The 19,678-nt window shown below is 41.1% G+C and overlaps 2 protein-coding genes and 2 non-coding genes across 6 annotated transcripts in view; 1 reads left to right on the top strand and 3 right to left on the bottom strand.

Annotated features, from left to right (window-relative positions):
* CMKLR2 (chemerin chemokine-like receptor 2) overlaps positions 1–9,251 on the top strand; it is a 36,514-nt gene extending 27,263 nt beyond the window's left edge. Inside the window, exon 4 of one of the 3 annotated variants that reach the window (XR_005127641.2) lies at positions 769–934. Coding sequence is in view for 2 of the 3 variants with exons in the window: in XM_037523914.1 (XP_037379811.1) it covers positions 7,854–8,921 (1,068 nt within the window). In the remaining variant the exon portion in view is untranslated. Of the gene's footprint in view, positions 1–768; positions 935–7,825 lie in introns of those variants that run through there. The other 2 variants (XM_037523914.1, XM_037523915.1) reach the window with 2 other exon arrangements.
* A 7,443-nt stretch (positions 9,252–16,694) lies between these two features.
* On the bottom strand, positions 16,695–19,585 carry EEF1B2 (eukaryotic translation elongation factor 1 beta 2). Its single transcript, XM_037523913.2, has 6 exons — positions 19,115–19,585; positions 18,551–18,673; positions 17,808–17,934; positions 17,483–17,549; positions 17,000–17,125; positions 16,695–16,891 (listed from the first exon to the last, which is right to left on the bottom strand). The coding sequence occupies exons 1-6, from the start codon at positions 19,192–19,194 to the stop codon at positions 16,737–16,739; spliced, it is 678 nt and encodes a 225-aa protein (XP_037379810.1). The 5' UTR covers positions 19,195–19,585; the 3' UTR covers positions 16,695–16,736.
* On the bottom strand, positions 17,260–17,392 carry LOC119256448 (small nucleolar RNA SNORA41). The gene has a single exon (XR_005127778.1). It is a non-coding gene; the product is annotated as a small nucleolar RNA SNORA41 (small nucleolar RNA).
* Positions 17,628–17,706, bottom strand: LOC119256439 (small nucleolar RNA SNORD51). The gene has a single exon (XR_005127772.1). It is a non-coding gene; the product is annotated as a small nucleolar RNA SNORD51 (small nucleolar RNA).
* Positions 19,586–19,678: the final 93 nt, after the last annotated feature.

Below are 19,678 nucleotides of genomic sequence, written 5' to 3'. Positions count from 1 at the left end.
TTCTCATAACTGAACGCCTTGCTTCCATCCCAAACTGCTACCAGATGATTTTTACAAAAACAAAGATTCAGTGATGTCACTCCCTGCAGCAAACATCGCGCCTAACTGGCAATGGAATAAAATTCAAATGTGTAAGCACAACATTCAAAGCCTTCGTGACCAGGACACTCCCTCTTACTGGCCAAACCAAAATACTTCCCTTCTTCCTAATATACCAGGAAATACTGTGATTTCTTTTGATGACCAGCATTAAGCAATAAACAACATGGGAGTTTAGGCAAGATGCTTCTTTATTAAAGGCCATCAAATGGGATGGGGGAAGGACACTGACAGTCACTATTCTAGCACCTCCAACCAGCATCAGGAGCTGTCACTATCATACCCCACCCTTCAGTTCTATTTAAACCCCCTTTATTTCCCTTGGGTGAATAAATAGGGTATCTTTATAAAACGCCGCTGTGCTGCAACACCTTCCAAGCAGAGATTGTTCATCCAAAGGGCAGCAAAATACTTCACTGGTGCCAAACATCTTGAGTACAATCTGGGGTGTGGTATAAAGTTTATATTTTATAGCCAGTGGAAAACACTTGAGCAATGCCCCCAAATAACCCTCACACACACACATGCACACATGCTTTTCAAAAAAATCTCTTCCCATAAAAAGACAGCCCTTGAAAAATAAAGCTTGCTGACCACATATGTTTGCTGGGTCATAGATCTGTGGTTTTCACCAGAGATTTTCTCTCTTGTGCCTGTTGATTCTTTCAGCTCATCCCTGTCATCTAACCAGAAGCAAAAACGCATACTCCTTGAAGGGCTCCTACAATCTTCACAGGAGACATACTCGGCTCTTTTCTTTGTTGTCAGGGTGTATGGGGAATTCCACAGTCAATCCTCACAGATCAGCAACATCAAATCCTTCCTTCTGTTCAAAGGAGACTGGAATCTAAGTTTCTTAAGATTCTGTAATGTATCTGCTTTTGCAATTGTTCATGAAAATTCATCTAAATCAACATGGAACTAAAATAAACCTCTGCATTCACCAAATGTTCTGCCAAAAGGCATTACTATGTTTTATCAAGGTAGATAAACGCAATGTTTTCCTCTGCAGCCAACCTTCATTTAAAGCCACATTTAAAAGATTAATGAGACACATTTCTACCAGGTATTCTACCCAAATCTCTGGGTTTTATAGACTATCACTATACTTTCTGCCAGTTCTCTTGCAGTGAAACCTGTGTATTCAGAAAAGAGCTTTGACTTCACCATCTATTAAATCTAAGCATATCAGAAATCAAATTGTTTCATTCAATAAATAGTTCCATGATCCAGAAACAGATATTTGCCACTTGAGCATCTGGGTAAATGGAATCCAGGAATGTGACAATTTGGGTCCTTATGGCTGCTGACTTCCCGCAACAAATATACTTCTTCACATTCTTTGGAAACCAAACCACAGGCTTCATGGATGTTTTTCTGAACTTGGCCAACACCAAGATTTTTCACATTCTAATAAACTTGGGTGGACCTGCCATATATCCATGTCCACAATGCAGTCTGGCACTTACTTAAACAGCTACTGAAAAAAATGTTATGATCATGTAGCTCTTAATTTGATTTATTTCAGTCAGAAGTATTTATTTGCCTTTCAGCAGCACATATGGTTTAAGACAAGTACAGTAACTATTTCCTTCTTTTTGTCAAGTCTAAAAGCCTCCTCCTGGCATTGTGCTCTCCAAACTCTCTTATAATGCTGCTAAAGGAAATTCAGGCCTGTTATTAACAGATAGTAAAAATTATCCACAGAAGCTAAAAACTGTGAAATTTTTTAATATTTAAATAATACCATCTACATCAAATATTTTAAAAACTTTTTCATCAAAATCAAACATATATGCCAATAGTTTACAAACTATAAAACACAGTTGGTTGGTACTGGAATGGACCAGACCAGTCCAAGCCAGGACTACCAAGATGAAAACACCCCAGGGAAAAAAGGCAGCAGGAAACACAAGTAAAGGCAGCAGGAGACACAAGTAAGGAGTGCACACTGAGCTCAGAATCTGTAGAGCAAGGTATCTTAACTTCGGCACCACTGACTTCTGGGGCAGGATAATTCTTTGTCGTGGGGGCTGTCTGTGAAACCAGGTGCATCCTTGGTTTCAACCCACTAGGTGTTCGTGAAACTTACTCTCCCTCCCCCAGCACGTTTTGTGACAACCAACAGTGTCTTTAGACATTGCCAAATATCACTGGAGACTAACCTGTCCTGGGTTGAGAATCAATGGAATCGATTTTGGTGGAAATAAAGCATGGGAGGGCCTCCCCGGTGGCGCAGCGGTTGAGCTCTGGGTTGTGAAGCTGCCCGCAGCTTCTGCAGCGCCGGTTCGATCCCCGGCCACCGGGCCAGGGTCCCACATGGCGCACAGACCTCTCCTGCCACCCGCTGCTCCCCTCAGCAGTGTACTTCATCAGTCTGCCTGTTCTGCTCCCCACTCTGGCTCTGGTGAATTCTCTCACACTCCTGCGCTTCTGACTGTACCTAGTGCTTGTATAAATAAATAAATAAATCTTTAAAAAGAAAAGGAAAATGGGAAATAAAGCATGGGAACTGGTGTCAAGGCAATGCCTCAAGGGGTGGTAGGTGAGCGTCTACCCAAGGCGGGAGCAAAGAAGTGTGGAGCTGGGTAGAGAGCAAAGGAGCAGAATCAGGGAAATGTGGTAACAGAAGTCAGTGTTCTCCACTCAGCCTTCAAAAATTCTGGCAAAACTAAGCCTTCGCTTTCCACATGTAAACAATTGATTAGAACCAAGCAGCTGCTATCCACTGAAAGCAGGTCCACTACCCTTCAATTCACACAAATCCCAGTGTCTCCCCTATCTGGGATTAAAGCTACCTGCCCCTGGGACATTTAACTTATGAAGTAAAGGGCAGAAGATATTTAACTCTGCCAAAACAGTGTCAGTACCCAGTATTAGTAAAGCACAGAACTGTTCCACATTTTCTTTGAAAACAAGAGTCTTACCAGACCATCATAATCAACTGCAAAACCACCCTCATACTCAGTCTCATGATTTAAAGGATTGTTCTTAAATGACTCCCTGACCCATGCTGGGGTAAGAGAGATTCCCCTCACAAAGCCAGCTTCCTCTTTCAGTTCTCCTTAAAGAAAGATCCTGTCTTGGGCCTCCCAAGGCCCAAGGTGGCACAAGGGGTTAAGAAGCAACCTCTGAAGCTCTCTGCAGCCACTGCAGCACGAGTTCAATCCCCAGCCAGGCAGCTACCCACATTGGGCAGCAGACCTCTCCTGACTCGCCCGCTGCTCCCCTCAGCAGTGTATTTCAGTCAATCTGCCTGTTCTGCTCTCCACTCTGTCTCTGGTCATTATGGTGGGTACTACACCAATATGACTGATGCCCTTATAAAAGGGGAAATTTGGACACAGGGAAAATAGCATGTGACGATGAAGGCAGATATTGAGGTGTTGCACGTACAAACCAACATGTGTCTGCAAAGCATCAGCATCTAGACAGGAGGTATGGAACAAATTCTCCCTCTCAGCTCGCAGAGGGTAACCACCTTACCCACTCCTTGATTTGAGACTTCTAGCCTACAGACTTCTAGATGGCTTCTGTTATTTTAAGCCCCCTAGTTTAGGGTGTTTAGTTAGGGCAGCCATAGATAACTAATACAATTAATATCTACTATCTAGACATTTGCACAAGTCAAAGTGAGATTTGGAAACTTAATTAGAATTGGAGGTACTCATAAACTGTAAGGCAAAATACACAGTAATTAATCAGCTATCAGTATGCCCTTGAGGGTTAACTGTCTGCCCAAAGACTCTGTGTCAGCTGTTAAATTCTCCCTTACTTCTCTTTTTTTCTCCCCCTTATTACCATCACCACACAAAAATATCTGCTCTCACAGTGAAATCCTAGCTTATGTTTCCTATTAAGGATTCATTCAACTGAAGATCTTTCTCCAAGCCTGAACTGATCCTTGCATCTGTCTCATCTACTCATTTGCATTCTAGAAGATCAGGAACCTCTCTGGGATAGAGCGCTTTCTGGTTGGAAGGATTCTGTTCAGATACAACACTCTTCATCAAGGTACCTACCACTGTCCCACAAGAACCCCCCAAATTTCCCTTTTTATAAGGGCACCAGTCATATTGGTTTAGTACCCATCTTAATGACCAAAGACAGAGTGGGGAGCAGAACAGGCAGATTGACTGAAATACACTGCTGAGGGGAGCAGCAGGCAGGAATTGGGAATAGAGAATTGGGAATTTGGGTGGCTGGTGTCCTTCAGCAGACCCTGTGATTTTTCTGTCTCAGAAAGGACATTAATGACATAACAAAGTGGAGACTCCTAACTTTTGATGAGGATAGTGGTTATGTGCAAAAAGTGGTCTTCCACTGGTTTTCTATGTTTGGGGAATGTACTTCTTTCTACTCGCTGCTTAGAGTGATGTAAGGTGATTTAGAACACCACCTGAGTCATTTGGTTTCGGAATTGCCAATAGTCTGAGAAAACCAATCATAGACACCAGGAAGCTAAGAGTATCCCAGTATATATGCAAAAAACCAAGGCAGGGAAGCCTGGAAAGGATCTGGTACCGAGGAGGATCAGCTACCAGTAAGAGCAGAGAAGACAGAGTAAGATCCCAGACCTAAAAAATGAATCAGCAAGAAAGAAGCCAATTATTCCTCACTGGATTAGGACACTCAAAGGAAAGGACTTGGTGTCAAGAAACAAGCCGAGCTCCTGAGGCTAGAACTGTGGGTCAGGGTCAAAGAGTCCAGCAATGACGTTGACATAAGGGTAAACCACAAAACGTCATCTGAGGCTTTAAAATTGTATTTGGCGGGCCTCCCCGGTGGCGCAGCGGTTGAGCGCTGGGTTACGAAGCTGCACTCAGCCTCTGCAGCACTGGTTCGATCCCCGGCTGCTCCCCGGCCACCGGAGGAGGGTCCCACATGGCGTGCAGACCTCTCCTGCCGCCCGCTGCTCCCCTCAGCAGTGTACTTCAGTCCTTCTGCCTGCTCTGCTCCCCGCTCTGGCTCTGGTGAATTCTCTCACCCTCCCGATCTTCTGACTGTACCCAGTGCATGTATAAACAAAACAAACGAACAAATAAAATAAATAAATAAATAAAGCATGCCTCTAAAAAAAAAAAATAAATAAATAAAATTGTATTTGGCTCTGAACAGGATTTGTGGCAGAGCCAATCAATTAAGCACTTTTTAAGCACATGTGATGTTACAACCTGTACAGGCACAGTGGGGTACAGAGATAATGTCACTGTTCTCAAATTTGCTAAGCACAATGAGGGAAGCATGATGGGAGAGGGCAATATCATAAGTGGGTAAGAGCTCAGGCTCTAGGTCAAGAGATCTGAGCTTAGACTCTGACTCTCCAAAGACAGGTTGTGTGATCCTAGAAAAGTTGCTAAGCTTCTCCAGGCTTCAGTTTTACTTCTTGTAAATAGGAATGATAATAGTACCTACCTACTTCATAAGAATCTTGTGATGATCAAATTAGGTTATACAGCCTGGCACCTAGTAAATTCCAAATAACACTATTATTTATAATAACAATAGCTATTATTATTATTAATTTTGTAATTATTTGAGGGAAGGCAATATCAGGAAATATTTTCCCAAAAAGGTAACATTTGAGCTGAAATTGAATAAAGAAAAGTTGCTTGGGTCTGGGTTGGGAGGTTATGTTGATGGATTGTTTTGTTTTTATATTCATCAAATGATTTTAGGTAGGATGAGGAATTCATTGTTAGTCAAATTGAGTTTAAGATGCCTGTGGGCAACACACAGTGTTTTGAACTGTTCTTTCTAACCCTACAATAACCTCAAATCGCCATTAGTGACTGTAGCTCCATGAAATGAATAAAACTATTAACCTTTTTTCTCCTTGTTTTAGAATACTACACATAGAAATAACACAAAACGAAATGAACGAAGCTAAAATTGTATCCAGTAAACTCTTGTTTTCATTAACAAATTGGCATTTAATTCTACTTTATCCAAGAAAAACTGACCGTAATAAGAGAAGAGGAAAATAAATAAAAGGCCACAGGAGAAAACTTATTTTGGTCAAAACTGTAGTATGTAAAACTTGATATGGACAAATAAGCAAAACTGATTCACAAATCAGACCTTTTTGTAAATGACTATAGAGGGCCTCCCTGGTGGCGCAGCGGTTGAGCGCTGGGTTGTGAAGCTGCCCGCAGCCTCTGCAGCGCCGGTTCGATCCTCGGCTGCTCCCCGGCCACAGGAGGAGGGTCCCATATGGGACCTCCTGCCGCCCGCTGCTCCCCTCAGCACTGTACTTCGGTCCTTCTGCCTGCTCTGCTCCCTGCTCTGGCTCTGATGAATTCTCTCACCCTCCCGTGCTTCTGACTGTACCCAGTGCTTGTATAAATAAATAAATAAATAAATCTTTAAAAAAAAAAATGACTATAGAAAAGAATTCACGTAAACTCAAAACAAAGAAATTTAAGTAAAATCAAATGTTAAAAAAAGGGCCTCCCTGGTGGCACAAGGGGTTAAGTACAGCACTGTGAAGCTATTCGCAGCCTCTGCAGCATGAGTTCAATCCCCCACCAGCTAGGGAGCTGACCCACATGGCACAGAAGACATCTCTGTGTCTCACCCGCTGCTCCCCTCAGCAGTGTATTTTAGTAGATCTGCCTGTTCTGTTCCACACTCTGTCTCTGGCGAATCCTCTCACTCCCTGCACCTTTGGCCTGTACTCTCAGTTCTTGTATGCATAAATAAATAATTTTTTTAAAGTTAAAAAAACCTTAAATTGCACACCATAGGAAATTAATATAAAAATTAAAGTCATAGTCAAGTTTACTCCAAAAGGCATTTTTTTGAAAGGGTGAATAGTTATCCATATTGATGATTCTGTGAACATGTTGGCATTCATAAACACAAGATCCAAGTGTCTGTGGGTACAAAATCATTAGTAAAATCTCCAGTGCCTGCCTGTGACATCCAGGTGGATGGGTTAAGGAGTCAGTTGGAAGTGTTTGTCTAGAGTTTAAAAACTTAGGGCGGGCCTCCCCAGTGGTGCAGTGGTTGAGCGCTGGGTTGCGATGCTGACTGAGGCCTCTGCGGCGCCGGTTCAATTCCCGGCTGCTCCCCGGCCACCGGAGGAGGGCCCCACATGGTGCGCAGACCTCTCCTGCCGCCCGCTGCTCCCCTCAGCAGTGTACGTCGGTCCTTCTGCCTGCTCTGCTCCCTGCTCTGGCTCTGGTGAATTCTCTCACCCTCCCGCGCTTCTGACTGTACCCAGTGCATGTATAAACAGAACAAAAACAAACAAACAAACAAATAAATAAATAAAACATGCCTCTATTTAAAAAAAAAAATAAAAATAAAAACTTAGGGCACAAATGCAGGTTATTGGAGTCATCACGAGGTAAGTATTAATGTCTTCTTTGACATCTTCCATAAGATAATAAAGCATAGTAAGATCCTAGTAAATGCTTATTGAATGTTAATTATCTTTAGTCAACTCTGTAACTATGGTGAAGAAAGATCTGCACCTGTAGGATTATTTTAACACTTGGTGAATACTTCACAAAAATGATCTCTCAGAGCTTTGAGAATAATCAGAGTGAAACTGAAGTCTACCAAGACTTGAACATCTAGAGTTTAATCATAAGTCTTGGCAAGAAATACACTATTTCCACTTCTTAAGAAGAAGTATTTTTATCTTTATATCCCTTACCATTCACTGAACATTTCTTTTTAATTGTTTTCGTTCTTTTAAAAAAAATTTTTGCTTCTATAGATTTCTTCATTTTCCACTTAGCAAAGTCATGGAAGACCTCGAGGAAGCATTATTTGAAGAATTTGAGAACTACTCCTATGGCCTAGAATATTACTCCCAAGAGTTTGACACAGAGGAGAAGGTTCACCTGGGAGTTGTCCACTGGATATCCCTGGTGTTATGCTGCTTAGCCTTTGTTCTGGGCATTCCAGGAAATGCTACTGTCATTTGGTTCACAGGATTCAAGTGGAAGAAGACTGTCAGCACTCTCTGGTTTCTCAATCTGGCTGTTGCAGATTTTATTTTTCTTCTCTTCCTGCCCCTATACATCTCCTATGTGGCAATGAATTTCCACTGGCCCTTTGGCAGTTGGTTGTGCAAGGCCAATTCCTTCATTGCTCAGTTGAACATGTTTGCCAGTGTTTTCTTCCTGACAGTGATCAGTCTGGATCGCTACATCCACTTGATCCATCCTGTGTTATCCCATCAACACCGAACCTTAAAGAACTCTTTGCTAGTTATTTTGTTTGTTTGGCTTTTGGCTTCTCTAATGGGTGGCCCTGCCTTATACTTTCGGGACACCTGGGAGTTAAATAACCACACAGTTTGCTATAATAACTTCCATGAGCATGATCCTGACCTCATTTTGATGAGGCACCATGTTCTGACCTGGGTGAAAGTTACTGTTGGGTACCTCTTCCCTCTGCTGACAATGAGCATTTGCTACTTGTGTCTCATCTTCAAGGTGAAGAAGCGAAGCATCTTGATCTCCAGTAAACACTTCTGGGCAATCTTGGCTGTGGTCATGGCCTTTTTGATTTGCTGGACTCCTTATCACCTATTTAACATTTGGGAGCTTACAATTAACCACACTAGCAATTTTCACCAGGTACTGAAGGCCGGAATACCTCTCTCCACGGCCTTGGCATTCCTCAATAGTTGCTTGAACCCCATTCTTTACGTCCTGATCAGTAAGAAGTTCCAAAAGCACTTTCGGGCCTCCATTGCTGAGATATTGAAGTACACACTGTGGGAAGTCAGCTATTCTGGGACCATGAGCGAACAGCTCAGGAACTCGGAAACCAAGAATCTGTGTCTCCTGGAAACAGTCCAGTGAATTAGAACTCTTCCACAAATCAGTATAAATCATTTTAAAATTAAACAAATTTCTTTTTAAGTGTGGGGTCCCACACTGATATAATTTCCACTTTCTATTCCTAGCACTACATTTATATGGACATCAGTATAGGATGCTTTTAGGTTATTTGATTCCAAGATATACAACTGATCCTATTCTTTTGTTTTTTGTTCAATTTATTGGAAACACATTTTTGCATACCTATAAAGCTTAGGATCTTCATTATTTTGTTCAGTTACTTAAATTATCTGTGTCATTCTTGCTATTTACATTATAGAGAATCACCACTATTAAGGCAATTTCAGCAATTCTTTTTAATCTTAGTAACTTTTTAAAAGTTCTAAATCTTACGTGATATGTATGATTAACTAATTTCAAAAATGTTGAAATGTTTGCATAAGTTTACTTTAACTTTGCACAAGTAATCTTTTAAACACATTCTTAAAATGAAACTTGTACTTAATTTTTTAAATTCATGTAATTATATATACCTTTATGAATTAAAGTAGTAAGGGCTTTTATGAGTTTAAATCACTGCTCCACTTAACTATTAATGCTTAATAAACTGTCCCAAAATCAAATTGCTAAAAACAACTTATTATGATTATTATAGCTCACAGTTCAGAGTCAGGAATTCAAACAAAGCACAAAAGGGAGGGATCTGCCTCATAATACTTGGGACCTCAGCTGCACTAGGATGATCCAAGTGGCTGAGGTCTGGAATAGTTTGGGGCTGGCTAGGCACGTCTCTTCTCTCTCCACTCCCTTCCCTTCCCTACTCTCCTTTCTTTCCCTCCTCTCTTCTTTCTCTAGAGATTTTAACATAGCGCCTTAGGTATATGGCACTTATTATATGACTCACTCTATGACAATTTAGGGCTCTAAGAGTTGGAGATTCTAGTCCTCTTAAAGGCTTTGCCCAACAAGCAGTGTCACACTTTTGGTCAAAGCAGTCATAGGACAGCTACATTCAAAGGGAGGGGATACAGACTCTGCTTTTCAATGGGGATAGGCTCCCATTAAAAATTAAAAGATTAAAAATGGAAGATTAAAAATCTTCCATGTTATCATAGTTTGGGAAAATTCTGGGTATGTGCAAGTATGTGTAAGACTGCTATGAACATAAAACACTGACATCTGAATAAGACCAACCTAATCCCAGAATGATTTCAGAAACAAAGCATGTGTGACACATTGATTTAATTTCCACTTTCTATTCCTAGAATTACATTTCTATAGACACCAGTATAAGTGCAAAATGTATTCTATTAAGCCAGTGACCTCTTCATGGTGAAATCTGTTGCATTTTAGATTAAGATTATAGTATCTTGGCTTCTATTCATTTCTGCCTTTAGCAAATAGATGTGTACCTAGGAGGTATACAGAATGTAGAAGATAAATATTGTGAGGGATACCAAGACTCTTACAGTTTAGAGATTAAACCTGCATAAAAACAATCCTAAAACAAGGTAAACAGTATTAAGTGCCATAAGAGAGGCAAGAAAAGGTAGTTTATTCAGAGAACAAAGAGATCACATCCATTGTGGAGATGGAGAACAATGGAAATCTTTGTTCTTGCCTTTGTCTCTGCTGGTATCTTTGTTGTGAATATAAAATGTTACTGCAATTTTTAAATTTTTAAAATGTTACTGCAATTTTTAAAACATTTTTTCATTTTCTGTAATTTCATGATTTCATTTTTAAGTGAGGGGAACCATGTGTTTACTAAATGAGTATCCTTTATTTCATCTCGTAACTTTTGGAAATACTAGTATCAGATCATTCTTGGCTATATCCTTAACTGTTAGTCCCATGCGATGATCAGATAGCGTTTTGTGAATTACTCACCAAGAGTGTGTGACCCCAAATTTCAGTCATTCTCAAGCTTCATGGTTTTTGCATATCCAGTATTGGTTTAAAGGAAGGCAGGGAGAGAAGGGCTTATGGTTGGTTTCTAGTGCTTTGTGCAGCCTTTAATCCTACCCTCTCCTCCACCACGGCTTGAGATGTACCCCCCTGGAGTGCTCCTTGGCCTTTAAGGGATAGAACCTGGGAATCCAGGGTCAGAAGAAAAACTGGATAATCCAAAAAAGAAAAGAGAATTCTGTAAACTCATCCTTAGTTTGGGTAAAGGAGAAATTCTCGAGGCTGTGGAAAAGACTAAGGAGCAGGAAGTAAAGCAACCCATGGCAGAAGGAAATTATTGGAGCCAGATTGTTCTGGAAGTTACATTTCAGGGCAAGGTTTCTTAGCGTTGTGGGGGTTAGGTACCCTGAGAGTCATTTTTCCTACTGGACTCTATGGGCACAGCACCTGGGATATTTGAGCTTTCCAAGGACCTATGAAAATATTTGAGATCTTAAAAACATATTATTGGCTTTAGAATATTAAAAGGAATCAGAGTGCCAAAATTAATAATTAGATGAGTATAAAATAACTTTGTATCAATTAACATTATGTAATTATGAAATATGTGGATTTCAATGTTTCATGGTACAAAGTGAAGCTTTCAGAAAGAAAAATGCCTAAAAGTCTACAAAGGCCTTAAAGAAATTGAGTTCATTTGAGAATCTAATGAAACTTAGGGGTCCTATCCCTAAGAACTTTCAAATAAAATTTAAAATTTTCAAATAAAATTTAAAATTTTGGGGGCTTCCTGGTAGCCTAGGGGTTAACTTTCAGTACTACCACTGCAAAGGCCCACCATGATGGCCTGAGTTTGGATCCCCGGCCAGGGAGCTAATGCACATGGTGCAGTAGACCTCTCCTATCTCACCCGCTGCTATCTCAGTAGCTCTGCTTGTTCTGCTCTCACCCCTTGCACCTCTGGCCTGCATCCCAGTTCTTCTACACAAGAATAAATAAAATCAGGCCTCCCTGGTGGCACAGGCGGTTGAGCACAGCACTGTGAAACTGTCCACAGCCTCTGCAGTGCCGGTTCAATCCCCACCGGCCTCGGAGCAACCCACATGGTGCAGCAGACCTCTCCTGTCTTGCCCACTGCTCCCCTCAGCAGTGCATTTTGTCAGTCTGCCTGTTCTGTTCCCCACTCTGTCTCTGGTGAATCTCATACCCTCCTGCGCCTCTGGCCTATACCCCAGCTCTTGTATAAATAAAATAAATCTTAAAAAAAAAATTAAAAAAAAAGAATAAAATCTTTTAAAAATAAATAAATTTAAACGTTTTTTAAAATAAAATTAGACACCCTAGTCTAAGAGCTCCAGTTTTAGTGGTTTTTGAAATAGCTGATAGTGGGGATGTACAGGAATCCAGAAGGCAGCAACTCGGGCAGCCACTTTTCAATAGAAACAGGAATTAATTTTTCATTCTTAGTTTGAAGAAAAAACCCAGAGTAGCATAGGACCTAATTTTGGACAGGATTGTAGATTCCAAGACTTTTTCCTGGCAGTTGGAATCTAGGCAGTGAGGCAACTCTTTTGTATTTGTGTCCAAAACTTCTTTCCACTGAAAAACCAAGTGTTTTTAAAGTAATTGTAGTTTATAAAATGTTTCATTGAGTACATATACCAGAATTTACTCATTTGTTTATGCTCAGATTCTAAGTCATTTTATTCCCTGCTTCCGTCTACACCTTCAGATCAGAGCTCTGCCTTTTTCTTGAAATTCTCTGGCTTGGAAAGCTTCAAGGATCCCCACTGCCCTCGCAGAATGTGTCAGCCTGTAATTCATAAGTCTCTACAACGGGCCCCATCCTCTGAAATCCCAAACACCCAAAATCCAGCCAAACTGGTCTACATGCCTCCCAAATGTCTTCTCATTCTGCCTTTCACTGTTCTGAGCCCCTTTTTTTGAACAAATTACTAATTAAGGTCTACCCAGCTAAAGTCTCAGTTCCTCTTAAAAACTTTTCCTCAAATCTAGCCTTCTTTCTCTGAAATTTTGGGTAACTTGCCTAATCACAAAATGACTTACAAATGCAGGGCCTCCCTGGTGGTCTAGGGGTTGTCTCAGCACTGTCACTGAAATGGCCTGAGTTAGATACCAGGACGGGGAGCTAACCCACATGGCACAGCAGAACTCTCCTGTCTCACCCACTTCTCCCCTCAGCAGTGTATTTTAGTAGATCTGCCTATTCTGCTCCCCACTCTTGTCTCTGGTGAATCCTCTCACCCTCACCTCCCTGCACCTCTGGTCTATATCCCAGTTGTTCTATACAAAATAAAAAATCTTACAATAAAATAATAATTCTTTAAAAAAAAAAAATGCTTTCAAAGCATCTGTATAGGGCCTCTCTGGTGGCACAGGGGGTTGAGACCACAGCCTGTGGGGCTGTCTGCAGCCACTGTAGCACGAGTTCGATCCCCGGCCAGGGAGTTGCCCACATGGCAAGGCAGACCTCTCCTGACTCGTCTGCTGCTCCCTTTAGCAGTGTGTTTCGGTCGATCTGCCTGTTCTGTTCCCTGCTCTGTCTCTGGTGGATCCTCTTGCCCCCCACACCTCTGGCCTGTACCCCAGTTCTTTTGCACATAAATAAATCTTAAAAAAAAAAAAAGGCATCCATATAGCTATTTTTTAAAGTTTCACATTTTTATAGCATCTAACAGTAATACTTCCTGTCCAGGGGTGAATCAGTCTCGAATTCCACACTGCCCCCAGTCCTATGCAAGAGATGCTGAATATGAAAAATAAGCAAAGCTTGTTATTGCAATCACATATGGGGCATACCAAAAAGGTGGGCTTTTATTTTTTGTCTTTCACCCCAAAATCAGAAACTGAAAAGTCTTTTTCTGTATCTCTATGCCTTTTTCTGTATCTGAGGCCAGTAGCTCAAAAACAGTTTATGCAGTATTCTGGCTCACATACAAACATGAAGATGCTTTGTAACAGCAAAAAATGTAAGTGATGTAAAGATCTAATAGACAGGTTAAGTCAGATATGAGACAATGAATTATGTAACTAAAAAAAAAAATGAATAAAATTTTGATGTATTGATGTGGAATATTCAAGTTATAGACAAGCTCCAAGATATCCAAGTTTATTTCCATGGACAAATACAAGTGCAGAAGAGTTTTTTGTATTGTATGCTACAATTAGACTATCTCTGACAATACTTAAAAACCTAGTGTCATTGGTTGCTTCTGTGGAGGGAATGGGAAACTCAACGGACAGGGAAGACTTCACTGTATAACCTCTTGAATTGTGACCTATATTAATGTATTACTTCACCTAATATACCATTAAATATATTTCTTATTTAAAGCTGTGAAGTTGAGATTTCATGCTTCATCATTCATAACTCTAAGATTTACACTATAAAGATTTATCATTCATTAGCTAAAATTTAGATTGAACTAAATTTTTGACCTTTTACTTTTAATCAAAGTACTAGTTTCTTGTCATTAATACTCAATCTCCCTAACGGATTACTTGCTGTGAATTATTTTTGACTACTACTTGCTAGTCACTACACCTTTCTAGCCATAACAATAACAGGAAATTTCTAGAATTCCCAGGCTGTTTCTCAAGAAAATGATATGCTGCCCTCTGCTGGGTCAGAAAATTCTTTAGTGATTTTAGATAGCATCTGGCTACTACTGGACTAAATACTGCTTAGTAAAAATTTTATTCATATATATACACATGTCCAACTTAAACTTTAGATTTTAAGGGATTTTCCATATTCATGGTAGTCAAATAAAATCAGATTCAGGGGAAAAGGCATTTTGTGGTTGTGGTAGAAAAATTTTGACATCATTTAATGTCTTTTGATCTACAGATTATGGGACTACAATTGAGACCTTTAGGTCACAAATTCCCAATTCCCCACTTCTGTAAATTCTCTACAAAATTACCTCTTATAAACTACTATGGAAATATAATCACATACAAAAAACAAATTATTAAGATGCAGCTGTTTAGAATATCTATCATTTGAGAAAATACACTAACCTATCATGAGTACCTTCACCCATAGTGATATTTTGTTCTAAGATTATTAAAAATGGACTCCTTGCTGAGGCCAGTCTCTGTAGCATTCCCCATGCCTACATATTTTTTCTGGGTACTCATTTTCTCACACCACCCAAAGTTGTACATGTTCACTGGGGTGTCTAGATCATCCCAGCTGAAAATGTGAGACAGTGTCCTTTGAAGTGGGCCTGTCCAGGGGTGGCTCCTGCCTTGTGCCTAAAGCTGTTGGGATAGGCTCAGCCACCTGTGACCTGAACTGGAATAAGTGAATTGGAAAATGAATGTAAATTGTTTAGTAAGTACCCCCTAAGAAACTTAACTCATTTTTTTCTCAAGCAGTCTATGGTAAAATTGGCTTCATTATTCAATTTCACTCTAAGTTGGTTTCCTAAAACCTATCATGAGGACTTCCTGAAGTTCCTCCAACTCCTACAGTTCACATTTCCTAATCCAAGTCTCAAACTAGTCAGAATCTGCACATCAAAGTCAAGTTTATGAACCACAGCCAGGGATCAAAATAACCTCCCCATTAAAACTCAATTCTTCACACTTAAAGCAAGTTCTCCCTTACCAGTATATAAGATTGTATTTTAAATTTGCAAAATCTACGTGACAGAATTCTTCCTTGACCTAATTTCCCTCTCCTGGGTTAGGGGTCCTTTACTAAAAATGCATATTCCACGTTTTCACTTTGGTATTTTCAGCTGGGATGGATGACTACATGATTTTTGTCATTTATCCACCAACTTGATGCTGTTATTAACTGGAAAAGAAATGGTTTCAGTCCCAACATTTAGTTCCTGTCTCCAGATATTTCATCATGTATCAAAGACATTATGTACCATGTGTCCAATATTCTTATAAGCACTTTACATGTGTATTGACTCATTTCTCATCATGCCATAAGGTACTCCCCAACTTTCCTATTAAGGAAAACCAGCTCATTAACTTTGTGACCCACTGCAAAGGCCTGACAAATTATAAACCTACGGACAAGGCTAATTATCTACAACCAAGGCTTATTTTGAAACTTAAGTCTATCTCCCCAATTTTCCTTTTAAAGCAAGGCTAATATGAAAACTTTAAATACAAGTTGTGTTACTGTGTATTACTGTAATCATTAATGGGCACAAAAATTATACCAAAATGAATCAACTTCAAACCTACCTATATTTAACTGGGCCTCCTCAGTGGCCTATGAATTAAGCCTCAGCACTAGCACCTCAAAGGCCCAACCTGACAGCCTGATGGTGCAGACCTCTCCTGTCTCACCCGCTGCTCCCCTCAGCAGTGTGTATCAGTGGACATGCCTCTTCTGCTCCCCACTCAGTCTCTGGTGAATCCTCTCATCCCCCACACCTCTGGCCTACATCCCAGTTCTTCTACATAAAATAAAAATCTTACAATAAATAAGTCTGGCCCGGGGACCTCCCTAGGGGCCCAAGGGGTTAAGCAACGCACTATGAATCAGCAGCCTCTGCAGCATGTTTGATCCCAGCCAGCCAAGAAGCTACCCACACGGTGCAGCAGACCTGTGGTCTCGCCTGCTTTTCCCCCTCAGCAGTGTATTTTGGTTAGTCTGCCTGTTCTGTTCCCCACTGTCTCTGGTGGATCCTCTCATCCCCCGCATCTCTGGCCTATACCCCAACTTTTGTATGCATAAATAAATCTTTAAAAAATGTTTGCCCCCCTTTAAAAGAACATTGACCCAAATTTAGATTATTAATTACTTATCCAATAAATTTCTTCCCTCAAAGTAGAAGGGATATAAAATACATCTCCTCTGTCTGCCCCCATTTAAGAGTGAAGAGCCAAAGGTTGTCTTTCAAATTTTTATTTAAGGGTCATGACCCATGGTGGATTTTAGATCTTGTTGAAAGCAGCCACGTCCATGGACTGCACATAGTCCTCAAAAGCAGTGATCTGCTCCTCCAGCATATCTGTTCCAACTTTATCGTCTTCAACCACACACTGTATTTGAAGTTTCTTAATTCCATAACCCACTGGAACTAGTTTAGCTGAAATGAGCATTAAGAAAAATCTTAGAATAAGTTCTATTGATTAGCAAAGGTTGAAACTATATGCGAATTCTAGACACCAGTTTTGAAAACAAAGACTAAACTTACACGAGCCCCAAACCAAGCCGTCCGCTTGAATGCTTCTGACACACTCCTCTAGTTTTGCCATATCTGTCTCATCATCCCAAGGTTTCACATCTAGTAAGATGGAAGACTTGGCAACAAGTGCAGGTTCTAAAATCGAACAGAGAGATAGCATTACTTAAAAACTCAATTTTATTTTTCCCTACCCTAGAGCAAGACACCTAACACATTACCATTTGTTTTGTAATGGATTGTCACCTCTTCTGCCAAACTATAGAATATATCTTTGTTTGTCACAGATATGCCCACTTTCTGTTTTACTAAGAAAGAGGTATTTAATCTTGCAACAGTCTCTTTCCCACAGAGGAATGCCACAACTGCTACCACAAAAACAGTTGCAGACCAGTAGCTGTGGAAGTTTTATGAAGTTTTTTTTACTTTCAGTGTCAAGCTTCAAAAGTTTTATTCACATTATGAAATAAACAAACAAATCACGAAATAACCTACTTTTGGCTTTCTTTGACTCATACTGTGCAAGACGTTCTTCTCTTAGCCTCTTAGCTTCTTCACTTTCCTGTAAAGAAAAAATTTAGTATTTCACAAAGCTGGTTATTCCTCAGCTTAAAGCTGGTAGAATCATCATGATAATGACCACCTTTATCAGAATAAAGCAAATCCATCACGAGCTCAGCCGAAAGATGGTGATTTGATTTTATTCATCATGTTGTGATCAGTGGAACGTTTTTCAAAGGCAAGTAAATACAGTAAAGTCAGGATGATAATCCAGACAATTCAGTTTAAGAGTCTGTGCTTACATCAATCTATGTCATACCTCTTCATCATCAGAGCCAAAAAGATCGATGTCATCATCATCTTTACTATCTGTAGCTCCACTTCCTGTGGTGTCTTCCACATTAGCAGGGCCATACTTGCCCAAAGCTTTCTTCACTCCTGGCAGACTTAAAGAAAATTTAATTCAACTACAATGAGGCTAGTGTAATATCCCTTCTGAAACAATTCGTGAAAATTTGTTTACATCACTACTACCAGACCCCCTTTTTCTACTAAGAATTTACCCCGTAACACTCCCAAGTTTATATACTTAACTCCTCACCCAGAAAACATTAGTAGCATGGGAGACATATTCAATACTCACTATGATTTATTTTCAGTATGAATGTTTCTGTTTGAGATTTCATTAAGTATGCTCAGTTCCATTCCTAGTGAACTGGAGTCCACTTCCCCAAACTTCCACCCTTGTTGGCAGTTTCAGAAGAATGGCCAAGAACTGAATGAATGAGCCACCCTCTCACCCCAGAGGTGGGCCCCCCAGGTCAGGGTGGAGGCACATTGGCAGGGCAGTGTGGGGAAAAGTTGAATTGGTGCTGTCCATGTTCTACCTGTTCTGTGAAAAAATGGAGGACTTCAGTCTCTTGACCTTCTAAAGTAACAAAGAATTTTAGCTTACAATATCCTAACAAGACTATGAAGTAGGCCGGGTCCAATCTTGTCATGTATTTCCTGACTGTTTAGAAGGCATCCTATTCTTAACATTGTATACAAAGACAATTTTACCTTGCCTTTTCTTTTTCGAAAGACTTGATGTGGTTATACCAACGTAGGGCATGGTACAGGTCGGCAGGCGGTGGGCCGGAAACTGCTTCAAATACTGCCACATCTGCTTGGGAGGGCACATACCTGTCAATGATGCAAAAATAATTACACACGCCCTTGAAATAAAAACCACAAACGCCAGCAAATAAACTGCCCATCAAATCAATTCGTTGGGAATGATCTCCTTGTTATCAGGTCAAACTGCTATGTGAGGTTTTTTTTTCTCCCCTTCCTGTAACAAGCTCCTGAAGACCAGGGACCATCTGTTTGGCTTTCTCGAGGAATGTTCGCCACTTAATAGATCTATAAGACTGCAAATGCTAACATAGCTCTACAGGATCGCGTTTACTCAATGAGCAGACACGGAGCGCCTGGTTCAATCAATGAGGTGGAAAGCAAGCACATTTCAACCTTTTTCCCCTCGCAGTCCCCTCCCTCGGGAGGGCCTGGGGCTGGCCGCCTCCCTCCAGCTGCAGCCGCGCCACGTGGCCGCGGACAGAACCCAGCCCGAGCCCGTCCACTCACCCCTCGATGTAGCTTTTGTCCGCCAGGTAATCGTTGAGCACCTGGAGGCCCGCGGGACTTTTCAAGTCTCCAAAACCCATGGTGTTGGCCGATATCCAAGCTGTTGGGCAGCGGCGGAAAAGCTGCGCGCAGGCAGTAAGCGCCCGGCGCTGAGAGGGAAAAAGGGCCGCGAAAGGCCGGAAAATTCCTTATATAGCGCGGGAGGAGGCGGGGGGGGGGTGTTTCCTTTCGCGGCGCCCGGCCAAAGGTTAAAGGTCAAAGTACGTTAAAATTTTCATTCCTCAACGTAAAATCCGGAAACCGTGACTAAAAAAGCCCATAAATTATGAGCGGACTTTTCTTTGCGTTTGAAAATAAATTAATAAAGGCGGCATTTCTTAAATTAGTAGCTTTACGGCTCCCGAAGATGACAAGACCCGCCCCTAGAAGCGCCGGAGAAAACCGAAGACGCTCGGCTTTAGGGCCGCCCCGCCACTTCCGGCGGAACTGCGGATTCGAACCGGCCGGATCCCCTCTCCCCTGCCTGCTCTCACCCGCCACGCCTTTCGTTCCGCCCTCTGGCAG

This window comes from Talpa occidentalis, unplaced genomic scaffold (assembly GCF_014898055.3).
Source record: "Talpa occidentalis isolate TD23 unplaced genomic scaffold, MPIMG_talOcc4v2.1 talOcc4.3, whole genome shotgun sequence".
Lineage (NCBI taxonomy): Eukaryota > Metazoa > Chordata > Mammalia > Eulipotyphla > Talpidae > Talpa > Talpa occidentalis.
Note: the sequence above shows the minus strand (reverse complement) of the source record. Positions and strands in the feature narration are given on the sequence as shown.

Coding starts and splice junctions, on each gene's coding strand:
- EEF1B2 (XM_037523913.2), bottom strand. CDS start 19,194: ATGGGTTTTGGAGACTTGAAAAGTCCCGCGGGCCTCCAGGTGCTCAAC. Junction 17,126..17,482: donor TGAGTCAAAGAAAGCCAAAA/GTAGGTTATTTC, acceptor GTTCGATTTTAG/AACCTGCACTTGTTGCCAAG. Junction 16,892..16,999: donor CGGCTTGGTTTGGGGCTCGT/GTAAGTTTAGTC, acceptor TGCTCATTTCAG/CTAAACTAGTTCCAGTGGGT.